At 41.6% G+C, this 12,930-nt stretch overlaps 2 protein-coding genes across 11 annotated transcripts in view; one reads left to right on the forward strand and one right to left on the reverse strand.

The window, feature by feature from the left end:
• timm9 (translocase of inner mitochondrial membrane 9 homolog) overlaps positions 1 to 6,733 on the reverse strand; it is an 18,216-nt gene extending 11,483 nt beyond the window's left edge. Inside the window, exons 1-3 of one of the 2 annotated variants that reach the window (XM_043697772.1) lie at positions 6,617 to 6,733; positions 3,786 to 3,906; positions 1,128 to 1,146 (exon numbers count right to left, since the gene is read on the reverse strand). The gene's annotated coding sequence lies outside the window, so the exon portion shown is untranslated. The remainder of the gene's footprint in view (positions 1 to 1,127; positions 1,147 to 3,785; positions 3,907 to 6,616) is intronic. The other variant, XM_043697771.1, reaches the window with a different exon arrangement.
• kiaa0586 (KIAA0586 ortholog) overlaps positions 1 to 12,930 on the forward strand; it is a 515,789-nt gene that overhangs the window by 1,734 nt on the left and 501,125 nt on the right. For 7 of the 9 annotated variants that reach the window (XR_006312780.1, XM_043697759.1, XM_043697766.1 and 4 more), the window contains exon 2: positions 11,966 to 12,036. Coding sequence is in view for 8 of the 9 variants with exons in the window: in XM_043697759.1 (XP_043553694.1) it covers positions 11,966 to 12,036 (71 nt within the window). In the remaining variant the exon portion in view is untranslated. The remainder of the gene's footprint in view (positions 1 to 11,965; positions 12,037 to 12,930) is intronic. The other 2 variants (XM_043697761.1, XM_043697762.1) reach the window with 1 other exon arrangement.

A 12,930-nucleotide genomic window follows, 5' to 3' on the forward strand; every position in this document is an offset into this window, starting at 1 on the left:
CAGGGTTGGAGGATTTGAGCTATAGGGAGAGGCTGAACAGGCTGGGGCTGTTTTCCCTGGAGCGTCGGAGGCTGAGGGGTGACCTTATAGAGGTTTACAAAATTGAGGGGCATGGATAGGATAAATAGGCAAAGTCTTTTCCCTGGGGTCGGGGAGTCCAGAACTAGAGGGCATAGGTTTAGGGTGAGAGGGGAAAGATCTAAAAGAGACCCAAGGGGCAACGTTTTCACGCAGAGGGTGGTACGTGTATCGAATCAGCTGCCAGAGGAAATGGTGGAGGCTGGTACAATTGCAACATTTAAAAGGCATTTGGATGGGTATATGAATAGGAAGGGTTTGGAGGGATATGGGCCGGGTGCTGGCAGGTGGGACGAGATTGGGTTGGGATATCTGGTCGGCATAGACGGGTTGGACCGAAGGGTTTGTTTTCATGCTGTACATCTCTATGACTGTGACTTTATGATAAATTGCTTTGTAGGATTGGGTTGTCGAGGGGACTTGAAAATGTGAATTTTATAATTGAATTGCTCTTTTTCTGTGAGCACAGGTGACGACGATAAACAGATCTTGGTATAAGAATGGGTGCAGGCAGCAGTGTGTATTGATGACCTCAAGTTTGTGGAGTGCAGAATGTAGAAAATTGGTCAAAACCTGTTGTATAAGCAAGTCGGGCGAGAGTAATTCTTTGATTTGATGCAAATGTATCAAACAGCTATTCCTTTGGCTGTTTGCATGAGTGTAAAATGAAACCGAATTCCGGATGCTGAAGATTTGTAAATCTGAAGCAGTCCATGTTCACTTGCAACAAGATCTGTGTAAGATCCAAGCTTGGGATGAAAACTGGCAAGTAATATTAGCGCCAAGCAATAACGATCTCTGATAAAAGACAATCCAGCCAGTTCCCCTTGACATTCAATGGTGTTACTGTTATGGACCAGACCAAACCCCCTCAAAATATATTAAGAAGATAGTCTTTTTATGTTTTTCGGACTTTAACAGTAAATGTAAGGCATTGTGTTCCAGATGTAATTTGATTGGTCAAACTAAATCAACTTTAAGTAAAACACAATTCATTTTTACACTGCAGTTAAAATACAGATGAAATAAAAATAAAAGAATTGGCTTACCTGTAACTCTATTGAAATACTGAAAAAAATATATTAACTATGACTTATTAATTGTTCCAATACAGTAGCATCCCATAAACAAACCCTTAGCAAAGGAAAAGTAAGTAAAATGGTGTTGTCTCGCATTCAATTCTAGCAGCAGGAAGAGGAATTAGAACTTTAACATGTAGCTTCAAGACCCTAGCATATACTGAAAGCTAAAACTAAAAATCCTGGTTCTGTGGGAGCTTGACTTCAACCATTCAGGCTGCTTGTATCGTTCCAACTTGGAAAAAAAAAACTCAAGGCTTTACAAACTCTTTACAGGCTTTGAGCAGACTATTGTATACCTCTGTCCCAACCTTTCTTCATTTCAGAAAAAAATGGATAAAATACAACTCTTAAATTCATAGCATCATCACACTATCGTCACTGAATTCCTTGCCACCAAATCCTGGGGATTACCATACATCAGAAATGCAACAGGACTTGCCAAATAAATCAGTTGCTACAAGAGCAGGTCAGGGGCTAGGAGTACTACGGTGAGCAACTCCACTCCTGACTCCTCAGAGCCTATCCACCATCTGGCAGGTGGTCTTGTCCAGGAGTGACGGTCTTAGCCCAGGACGGCGGAGACTTCTAGCCCAGTATTCCTGTGCCCCAGTTTGGCAGTCTTGTTCTGGCTATGTCATCAAGGTATTCAAGTGTTCCCTAATCAGTTTTCCTCAAGTCTAGGAGCCATTGACTGAACTATGATGAACTTTGTCTTAGTTTTACTTTTTTTATTATGTATGACTTTTGTTATTTTTGTCGATGCTGTGGTGAGGCGACTTAAAAAACTTTTCATTGTATTTTTCATGTAAAAGTACATATGACAATAAATTTCATTCTATTTTATTCCTTGCCATTTCTTTTAGGAAGGGAGTTCCAGGATTTTGATTTGGTGACACAGAAAAAATTGTGATATGTTTCCAAGTCAGGATGGTGAGTGGCTTGGAGGGGGAAATTGCAGGTGGTCCATCCTTCTAAATGGTAGTGTTCATGGGTTTGCAAAGCACTATCTAAGCAACTTTGGAGAATTTCTGCAAGGCATCTTGTAGGTAGTATATACTGCTGCTACTGAGCATTGGTACTGGTGAGAATGAATGGCATCACATCCAGAAACAATCAAGTGGGCTGCTTTCTCTTATGTGCCTGTGGTGTTCACAAAAGCAGACCGCACGATCCATAACACCACTGGCACATAGTGAAGTAACTACACAGAGGCAGGTATCATGTCACCAAGTCACTCTTTATTTACATGTGCACTGTACATGGGCTCTGACCAGCCAGTCTCAAGACTGAGGAGATCTTCTGAATCTCCTGCTTATTTTTGTTAGCCAGGGCTCCCTGATTTGGCCCAGTTCAACAACTCCATTCAAGGATTTCATAGTCTTTGAGATCCACTTGGTCCAGGTTCCAGTCACTACAAGTGGGATTATATTTTGCTTGGTTTCTGATGACCCCGATGCATGCAAATGTCTTCCAGTAGGCTCTCAGGAATATTCATTCAATAAACTGAGATTCTATTCTCTTAGCTGTCAGGAAGTTGATAATTAGAGGACAACCAGGGAAAAATCAAACCTCTGTATTGTAGCTTTCACAGGCACAATCCTTCTTACTCAAATACAGTCCAAAAACCAGTTCAAACCCTGGTCCCTCTTTGTTGGACTGGTTGTCTCTCTGAGGTCCCAGTTAACATTCAACATCAGTCATCTGTTTAAGCATATTGCCTTTCTGGATTCAGAGCATCTATAGAATATGTTTAAAAAAGATACAGCCTGCAATTAACTTTCAGGCCTGGCATCATGAACAAATAATTGTTTGTTTGTTCTCCTTTTTTGTCAAACACACTGCTGCTCGCAGTTCAAAGGTCGATTTTGGCTCTCAGCTGAAAGTTCACAGCTCTGAATCAAAATTAATTAAAAAAAACTTCATGAAGGTCTCAACATTCTCATGTAGCCATAATGCTCATCCAGTTCATTTTCTGGTTAATGATAGCCCCAATATGTTGATACGGAGGAGATTCAGTGGTGATAATGCCATTGAATGTAAAGGGGCAATGTTTAGATTCGGTCTTGTTGAAGGTCGTCATTGTCTGACATTTGTATGGTGTGAATGTTATTTGCCGAGTTGACAGCTCAAACCTGAATATTGACCAGGTCTTGCTGCATTTGGACAAGGACTGCTTCGATACCTTCAGATGGAGGAAGGATCATTGAAGCAGCTGAAGGTGATTATATGTAGGATACTGCCCTGAAGTACCTTTGGAACTGAGATTACTGAGTTTCAGCAACCAGAACCGTCTTGTTCTGTGCCAAGTCTAACATTACATGTGATTCTGCAATTGGACAGTGTTTGCTACATAATCCCGTTAACAGAATTAAGCTGCCAACCAGTTTAGTTTCTTTAATTTGGCCCATGGTGGGGTGCATTTGTTTGTACTGGAAGCTAGAGATATTAATGCATAAGGCATTGCTTTTGCAAACAAAAATAACATTTAAGTGCACCTTCTGTGTTCTAACACACGATATGTGACATCTGTTTGCTGGTTACTTTCGCAGAGTAGTGTCCTGAATGATGTGAGTGAACCTGTCTGGTTTAAAATTAAAACAAACCTGTCTTTTAACTGTCAGTTACCTTTAATTGATGCTTGGCAATACTTCTTCGAATCAGAGCTCACTTGCCAACCATGTAGCAGTCTCCTCGAGCAGTATAAATGTTGGATTTCCACTTGAAATGGTACTTCATATGAATTGTCCTATTGGGTGGAGGATAAAAAGCTTTGATGAATTGTTACTATAACAGATTAGTAACTTTTTGAATTGCGACAATGTTAGTCTGAGATATAGATGTATGACAAAAGCAGACGCTTAAAGCACTCAGTTAAGCACACGCTTAACTGGTAGAAGAACTTGCAACTGGAATTGTCAAAAGTTCAAGTCCTAATTGCCAAAGTTATTTAGAAATTAGCTACACTTCCTAAATTATAATGTTTATTTGTTAGTAAATTTTGTGATTAATTTTTTTGTTTGTTCATGGGCTATGGGCATCACTGACTAGGCCAGCATTCATTGCACTTCTTTAATTTTGCTTGAGAACATGGTGGTGATGTATTGCAAACAAAGTTGCTGTTCAGCAGTGAGTTCTGGGATTTTGACTTAGTGTTAGGATATCAATGGGATACAGTTCCAAGTCAGAATGGTCTATGCCTGAGAGGAAAACTTTCAGCTGGTAATTCTCTGAAGCATCTGTTGCCTTGGTGGTAGAGGTTGCAAGTTTGGACGTAGCTGTGGAAGCAGCCTCAGTGAATTGCAGCATCGAATCTTGCAGAGAGTGCAGACTGCTGACTCTGTGGTGGTGGTGTTGGAGGAAGTAAATGTTTAAAGTGGTGAATGGGGTATTAGTTGACCATTGAACTGTTTTTTCCTAAGGTCCTTCTACCCAGTGAGCACCACAAAGATTAATTCGTGCCTTGCACCGGTTATGACATTATCCCACCACCACCGAGTCCGAGGGATCTTCTCACTCTTATCATGGAGTCATACAGATGTACAGCACGGAAATGGGCCCTACGGTCCAACTCATCTATACTGACCACATTTCCCAACCCAATCTAGTCCTGCCTGCCAGCACCCGGCCCATATCCCTCCAAACCCTTCCTATTCAAAAACCAACCTTTTAAATGTTGCAATTGTACCAGCCTTCACCACTTCCTCTGGCAGCTCATTCCATACATGTACCTTCTGCATGAACAAGTTGCCCCATAGGTCTCTTTTATATCTTTCACCTCTCACCCTAAACCTATGCCCACTGGTTCTGGACTCTCCCACCCCAGAGAAAAGGCTTTGTCTATTTATCCTATCTATGCCCCCTCATAATTTTGTAAACCTCTATAAGGTCACCCCTCAGCCTCCAACGCTCTAGGAAAACAGCCCGGGCCTATTCAACCTCTCCCTATAGCTCAAATGCTCCAACCCTGGCAACATCCTTGTAAATCTTTTCTGAACCCTTTCAAGTTTCACAACATCTTTCCAATAGGAAGGAGAATATTCCAACAGTGGCCTAATCAATGTCCTGTACAGCCGCAACATGACCTCCCAACTCCTGTACTCAATACTCTGACCAATAAAGGAAAGCATACCAAATGCCGCCTTCACTATCCTATCTACCTGCAACTCCACTTTCAAGGAGCTATGAACCTGCACTCGAAGGTTCTTGTTCACTCCTTGTTCAGCAACACTCCCGAGGACCTTACCATTAAGTGTGCAAGTCCTGCTAAGATTTGCTTTCCCAAAATGCAGCACTTCACATTTATCTAAGTTAGACTCCATCTGCCACTCCTCAGTCCATTGGCCCAACTGATCAAGATCCCATTGTAATCTGAGATAACATTCTTTGCTAGAGATCAGAGTGGTGCTGGAAAAGCACAGCAGGTCAGGCAGCATCCATGGAGCAGGAAAATCAATGTTTCGGGCAAAAGCCCTTCATTAGGAACGTCGAATTTCCTTCTCAGATGCTGCCTGACCCTGCTGTGCTTTTTCCAGCACCACTCTGATCTCTACACTGGTTTCCAACATCTGCAGTCCTCACTTTTGCCCAGTTGATTTTAACCTTCTTTGCTGTCCACTACACCTCCAATTTTGGTGTCATCTGCAAACTTACTAATTCTATCATATATATGAATGATGAAAAGTAGTGGACCCAGCACTGATCCTTTGGCACTCCACTGGTCACAGGCCTCCAGTCTCAAAAACAACCCTCCACCACCACCCTCTGTCTTCCAACTTTGAGCCAAATGGCGGGTTCTCCCTGTATTACTACTCCTCGGATGCTGCCTGAACTGCTGTGCTCTTTCAGCACCACTAATCCAGAATGCCGTGAAATCTAACCAGTCTCCTTGTCGAACGCCTACTGAAGTCCATATAGATCACATCTACCGCCCTGCCATCATCAATCCTCTTTGTTACTTCTTCAAAAAACTCAATCAAGTCTGTGAGACATGATTTCCCATGCACAAAGCCATGTTGACTATCCGTAATCAGTCCTTGCCTTTCCAAATACATGTACATCCTGTCCCTCCGGATTTCCTCCAACAACATGCCCTCTTGTAATGAGGTCTCTCGGTAAAGGAAGCACGTCACAGTGAGTTCGGCTATATTGAGTGTTAAGAGAGTAAGGCAAGGCAGGATGGTCTTTAGAGCTAGGAGTGGGTAGGTAATACTGAGTTCATGACGTAGATTGACACATGGAAGTAAGATGTTGTTGCCATAACAGAAACATGGTTCAGGGAAGCGCTGGATTGGCAACTCAACATTCCAGGGTATTGGATCTTTAAGCGAGATAGAGGAGGCTGTTAAAAGGGTGTGGTGTAGCACAATAGTTAGCTCTGGCATAATGTGCTTTCCAGAGTGCGATTCAGCTATTACATGGCTGAAGAATTAGGGAACGATATTTTTGAGAACGCTTACCTCCGTAGCAATACTGCGATTTCAGCCGGGCTCGGTTTGTGTGCTTTGTTTTGCGCATGCACCGATGTCCACGCCAGAGTCTTTGTGCATGTGCCGATGTCCATGCTGTTCCGTACATGCGCTGGTGTCTGCACCGTTCCACGCATGCTCGACTTTGGTGCCGGTCTACATCTGTGCTGATGACCGCACCAAAGTGTCCACATCGTTCGGCGCATGTATGATGTCACACCGGTTTTTGTGCATACCGCGCAAGCGCCAATGACGGCTGTCGACAGAGCAGCTTTATTTGAGAGATACTGTATAGAGAGCAGTTTTCTCGGAGGTTTTAAATTTACTCTGTTAACTTTACATTTTTTAAAATAAATATGATTTCAACCTTCATTCAGGCTGTGCTATACTTTGTGGTAGACTTTTAGGTGATTTTTGAGCGATCGTGAGTGATTTTTTTTGCTGGTCTGCCCCAACCCCATTTTTCCTGTCGGTCCCATTATTTATATTGAGTGAGGTTTCGCTGGAGTGCAACTACTACATTTTCGGAGAACTACCTGTATTAATTAAGGAGTTAATTTCTTCTTTATGTAAGTTGGCGCGAGCGAACCTCAACCTGAGCTACAAATCTTCTCAAAACTTGCTAGAGTTAATTACTGCAATAAAGAAAGATGATATCTTCTAATGGTCCTCAAACAAGGCTTTGTGGGTCAAACTTAGGAATGTTAAGGTCGAGAGAAGTTCCTTTCTAGGGAATGTATTATATGCCCCCAAAGACTCTGCAGGAAATAGGAGCAAATTAGTAGACAGCCGACAGAGGTGGGTAAGCGTGATAATCAGGCAATTATAATCGGAAATTTAAACTTTCCCAACATACATTGGGATAGTCATAAGGGTTTAGAGGAGCAGATTTCTTGAAGTCTATCGTGTGGATATTTTTTTCCATATGTACAAAGTCCAACAAGGGAGAATAGTTCTAGAGAAAGAAGCCAGGCAAATGTTTGATGTGACAGTGGGGGAACATTTAGATGATCGTGACCACAATATGGTATAGTTCAAATTTGTTCAGAGAATCCCTACAGTGTGGAAGCATGCCATTTGGCCCATCAAGTCCATACCGATGCTCCAAAGAGCATCCCACCCGGACCCATTCCACGACACTATCCCTGTAACCCTGCATTTCCCATGGCTAACCCACCAGCCTGCATCTCCCTAGCCTCTGTGGGCAATTTAGCATTGCCAACCCACCAAACCTGCACTTCTTTGGACTTTGGGAGGAAACCCATGCAGACATAGGGAAAATGTGTGAACTTCTAACAGACAGTCTCTTGATGGTGGAATTGAACCTGAGTCTGTGGCACTGTGAGGCAGCTGTGCTAACCAATGAGACACTGTGCCTCAGTGCTTCCTCTGGGCAAAGAAAAAGATGGCCTGCAAATGATGGCTTTGGATTGGGGCAAGGCAGATTTTATTAAAATAAAACAGGATCTGGCTACAGAACACTGGGAATAGCTCCAAAAGTCTTCAGCAGAGGCATTCATAAAGGAGCTGGGGAGAGTACAGGTCCATCATATTCCCATATAAAGGGAAATGTAGGAGCAATAAGTTCAAAGAACCCTCAACGTCTAGGACAATTCAGGACTGGATAAAGAAGAAGATGTAGCAATTCAGCTACAGCCCTACAGGAATAACAAAGTGCAGCAGGGTACTTAAAACAATTAGAAGAGCAAAAATGGGGGCATTAGAAAGGACTTGTGAACAGAATTGAGGAGGAACCGAGATATTTTATAAAAACGTTAATGGGAAGAAGCTAACTCGGGAAAGTGTAGGAACCAAGATGGCACCCTGTTGTGTGAAGCTGATGTGTTGGTTGAATACCTCTCTTTGGTCTTCACTTTGGAAAAGGAGCACGTAGATAGGAAATTCAGGAAAAGGAACTGGGAGGAACTTGCACAGTTTGACATTGGAAATGGGACGGTGTTAGAGGCTCTGTCATGCCTAAAAACAGGTAAATCCCCTGGCCCAGAGGAATTGCATCCCAGGCTTCTGTGAGAGGTGTGGCAGGAAATTGCAGGGGCTCTGACACAAATTTTAAATTCCTCACTGGCCACAGGGAAACTTCCAGAAGATTGGACGATGGCTATTGTGGTTCCACCTTGTAAAGAGGTGGTAATGAACCAGGAAATTACAGACCAGTGAGTCTAATGTCAGTTAGCATTTTTTGACGAGGGAAGTTCAGTTGATGTAGTTTGTGGATTTTAGCAAAGGATGTGGATGAAAGAAGTTTAATTGATGTAGTTTATGTGGATTTTAGCAAAGCTTTTGATAAGGTCCCACATAGAAGACTGATTGAAAAGGTTAAAGCACATGGAATTGAGGGAAACTTGGCGAGATGGATCAGAACCTAGCTTAGTAATAGGACACGAAGGGTACTGGTCGAAGGCTTCATGACTTCCATGATGACCAAATCACTGATGTTTCTATTTTACTTTTTAATTATGAATAGTCGCCAGTAAAACACCCATGCAGCCAAATAGATATTTATATCAAAGCATTTTATGGGCATTGCAAACTATCAAAAGGGAGAGCATGGGTCTGCTTTATTATCACGATGCCACTGTCCTACTCCCCTCTCCCTGTCGGTCTTTCATTTTCCTTTTATATCTGCAAGTGTTATCACATAGGGCTGAATGGCTTTCCCACCACCAAATCACCATGATTGTTAACCATAATCACCCATTAGCCAACTATAAAGTGTTTATAGTTGTTTTCTCAAAATCACCATTACTACATCTTTTATCAACTGCCAACAGTAAAACACAGGAGCAGCCATTAGATATTTACATGCAAAGTCTGTTATGGGCAATGCAGGTCAGTTTATAGATATTTTTAATCAATCTGTTCAGACATGCTGTTAAACACCTCTGCAGCAGGTGGAACTTGAATGGCTTTCTCACCACCAAATCACCATGACTTTTTTTTTCATTTTTAGTGATCAGTCACCAGATATTTAGAAGTTTACATGCAAACTGATCATGGGCAGTGCAAACCATCAAAACTGAGGGGGTGGGGAGATAGGGAGTGTATGGGAGAACAGGAAAGGACTTAACCAATCTGGTCTAGTGTATTTCTTGTTGGGTCCACTTAATTTATTTTTCATCAGTATGTTAAAACATGATTTGACACGTGTGGAGTTGGAACGTGAATCCAGCTGTTCTGGCTTAGAGATGGGAACACTATCACCGTGCTTTAAGAACCCTCAGCTCTGCTTTATTTTATCTTGCATCAACCTGTTCAGACATGTTATGACGCATGTCTATGGTTTGGGACTTGAACTCGAACCTCCTGGGTCAGATGTAGAGACTTATCGCTTTGTCACAAAAGCCTTTTAGGGTCTGCTAGATTTTATTTTACTCTTAATTATCCTGGTCAAGGATTTTCATGCCCACCTCTGGAGCAGGTGGAACATGAGCTGGGTCCTCTTGGTTCAGAGGTAGGGACACTACCAATGACAGTGAGTGACCATAAAATCAGAAAATATGAGAAACGTAGTTTGCAGGACTCCAGACTGTGTTGGGAAACCTAAATGGATTTCAAATTCATTGCCTGAACCACTTGGTCATGCCTATAAGACACTAATTGAGGAATCTTCATATACACCAGGAATTCTTGCAAATGTTTCTGCCTGGTTTTGAATCGGGGTCTCTTGCATGTGCAGTGATTATGATAACCACTTCACTCCAGAAACGAGACGCTAGGGTCTGCTTTACGTTTTTTTCTCAATATCCAGAAGTGCTATTACACACAACTGAGTGACTTTCCCACCAACAAAATAATTTTATTTGTTTTATTTCTCTTTCAACTACCACAGTAATCACTTGTGTAGCCAATCTATGGTCTGCTTTACAAAGGGCTCAGGTGAGGAATTCAACTGGTCAGGTCATCGCCTCATCTGCCCAAGGGATCACCACCTCAACCAGCTCCATAAGGCGATTAATTTGTGATTTCCCATGGACCTTATAGGTGTTATGACAGAAACCATGTCTCCAGAGCACGAGCCTGGACATTAGATCACCCATCTGTTGACATCTATCACAATATCACTCTTCCCCACTCACCAGCAGCCTTACAAATCTTTTATTCAAAACAAAGCTACTAATATCATCACCAATAACAGTGAAAACTGTTTTGAATGAGTTTGCGAAAGTTATTTGGGATTACATTGCTATTCACATCATTGATTCCAGAAGTGAATTAAATGACAGTTAATGAACTTGTAAAATTCCATACTACCTTTGAAAAGTTTGAAATTCCTGCTTCCATCATTCAAGGAGAAATCATTCTTTTTTAAAACATGTTTGCGAGTCTTAAAATATGAAAGCAAAACTATTTATTGACACCAGCAACACCCAAGCAAAGTTCTTTCCTGAAATGAAATGTGGAAAACATTCTATATGTTTCTAATATTTTTATTTCTGTACCACAAGATAAATTAAAATATTTATTTCTGATCATCCGCGTATTACAAGAGCTTCATAATATACAGTTTTTCAAGTTTTGTTGTACTTGTGTTATTGCATTCAAACATGAGAGAAGAGACCTTTAGAAAGCAATTCTGGTCTTTTGCTAATTTCAGTTATTGAAAAATATGTTGTTGGAAAAGCGCAGCAGGTCAGGCAGCATCCAAGGAGCAGGAGAATCAACGTTTCGGGCATAAGCCCTTCTTCAGGAATGAGGAAGGTGTGCCAAGCAGGCTAAGATAAAAGGTAGGGAGGAGGGACTTGGGGGAGGGGCGTTGGGAATGCGATAGGTGGAAGGAGGTTAAGGTGAGGGCCACCCCCTCTCCGGCCTATCACCCTCATCTTAACCTTCTTCCACCTATCGCATTCCCAGCGCCCCTCCCCCAAGTCCCTCCTCCCTACCTTTTATCTTAGCCTGCTTGGCACACCTTCCTCATTCCTGAAGAAGGGCTTATGCCCGAAACGTTGATTCTCCTGCTCCTTGGATGCTGCCTGACCTGCTGTGCTTTTCCAGCAACACATTTTTCAGCTCTGATCTCCAGCATCTGCAGTCCTCACTTTCTCCTAATTTCAGTTATTTCCAATTTATGCAAATCAACATAACAAATTTGTTTATATTTTATTAATTGTAAGTACTATAGATTTCATGGTTTTGCTAGTTTTATTTAATTATGCATTGAAATTTCTAAAAGCATCTTAAAAGAAAGATGAATATTTTGAAAACCTTTTGCTGTTATTTGTATTTTATGAACATTGACTATTTTTGAATTAAGCTTTTATTATATGTGGCTCTTTTGCAAGAATTATGGTTTTAAATTTATTTATAATTATTTTACTTTAGCAGATGAGCATCAAACAAAATCAAGTGGTCAGCAAACTCAAAAAGAAAGCAACCATAAATTACCAAAATGGGTAAGAAATTATTTCATAATCGATGAATTGAGTCTAGCAGTGAGCAGATTGTCTTCTGTCTGACATTGGTCGTGTGTACTGCACTTTCTTTGTTGAAGAACCTGTCATATTTCAATACAGGTTGGGAGTTGAAAATGTTTGTTCCTCTGGTGACCAATGGTGTTATGTAAAATTTCCTTATGCTGTACCAAAGCAGTTGCTTGTGTCTGCAAGGGAGACACAAGCATAGGGAGTCTGCAAGACTTTGTGCTTTAAGAGAAACTTAAACAATTCAGTTTAAATAATATTTGTATTGGGGAATGCAAGGCAGGAGTGGGTTGTATGTGCAAGGTTTAAAACTACAATTCCAAAAAGTAATTTTTAAATATCTCAAGCTGGTCATCTAAATTTGTTGATACCAGTATAGCTTGGTTTGCTGGTTGAGAATTTATTAAGCAAAGAGGCAGTCTTTTCCCCAAGGTAGGGGAGTCCAAAACTAGAGGGCATAGGTTTACGGTGAGAGGGGAAAGATTTAAAAGTGACCTAAGGGTTAGCTCTTTTACAAGGTGGGTGGTGTGTGAATGGAATGTGGCAGAGGAAGTGGTGGAGGCTAGTACAATTGCAACATTTAAAAGGCGTCTGGGTGGGTACACGAATAGAAAGGGTTTGGGGGGATCTGGGCCAATTTGTAGCAAATGGGGCTAGATTAATTTAAAATATCTGGTCGGTATGGACCAGTTGAACCAAAGGGCCTGTTTCCGTGCTGTATGTCTCTGTGACTCTATGACTGTGTAAAGGGTTAGTTCAAAACTGTTCAGAACCACTGAACTTAAAAACAAGCCAAAACAGTAAAGGAAAAGGTAAATGCATAAGTGAGCCAGAGTTGTTTGGCCTGCTCGTGATTTTGTATAGGTG

Source organism: Chiloscyllium plagiosum, chromosome 10 (assembly GCF_004010195.1).
Source record: "Chiloscyllium plagiosum isolate BGI_BamShark_2017 chromosome 10, ASM401019v2, whole genome shotgun sequence".
NCBI lineage: Eukaryota > Metazoa > Chordata > Chondrichthyes > Orectolobiformes > Hemiscylliidae > Chiloscyllium > Chiloscyllium plagiosum.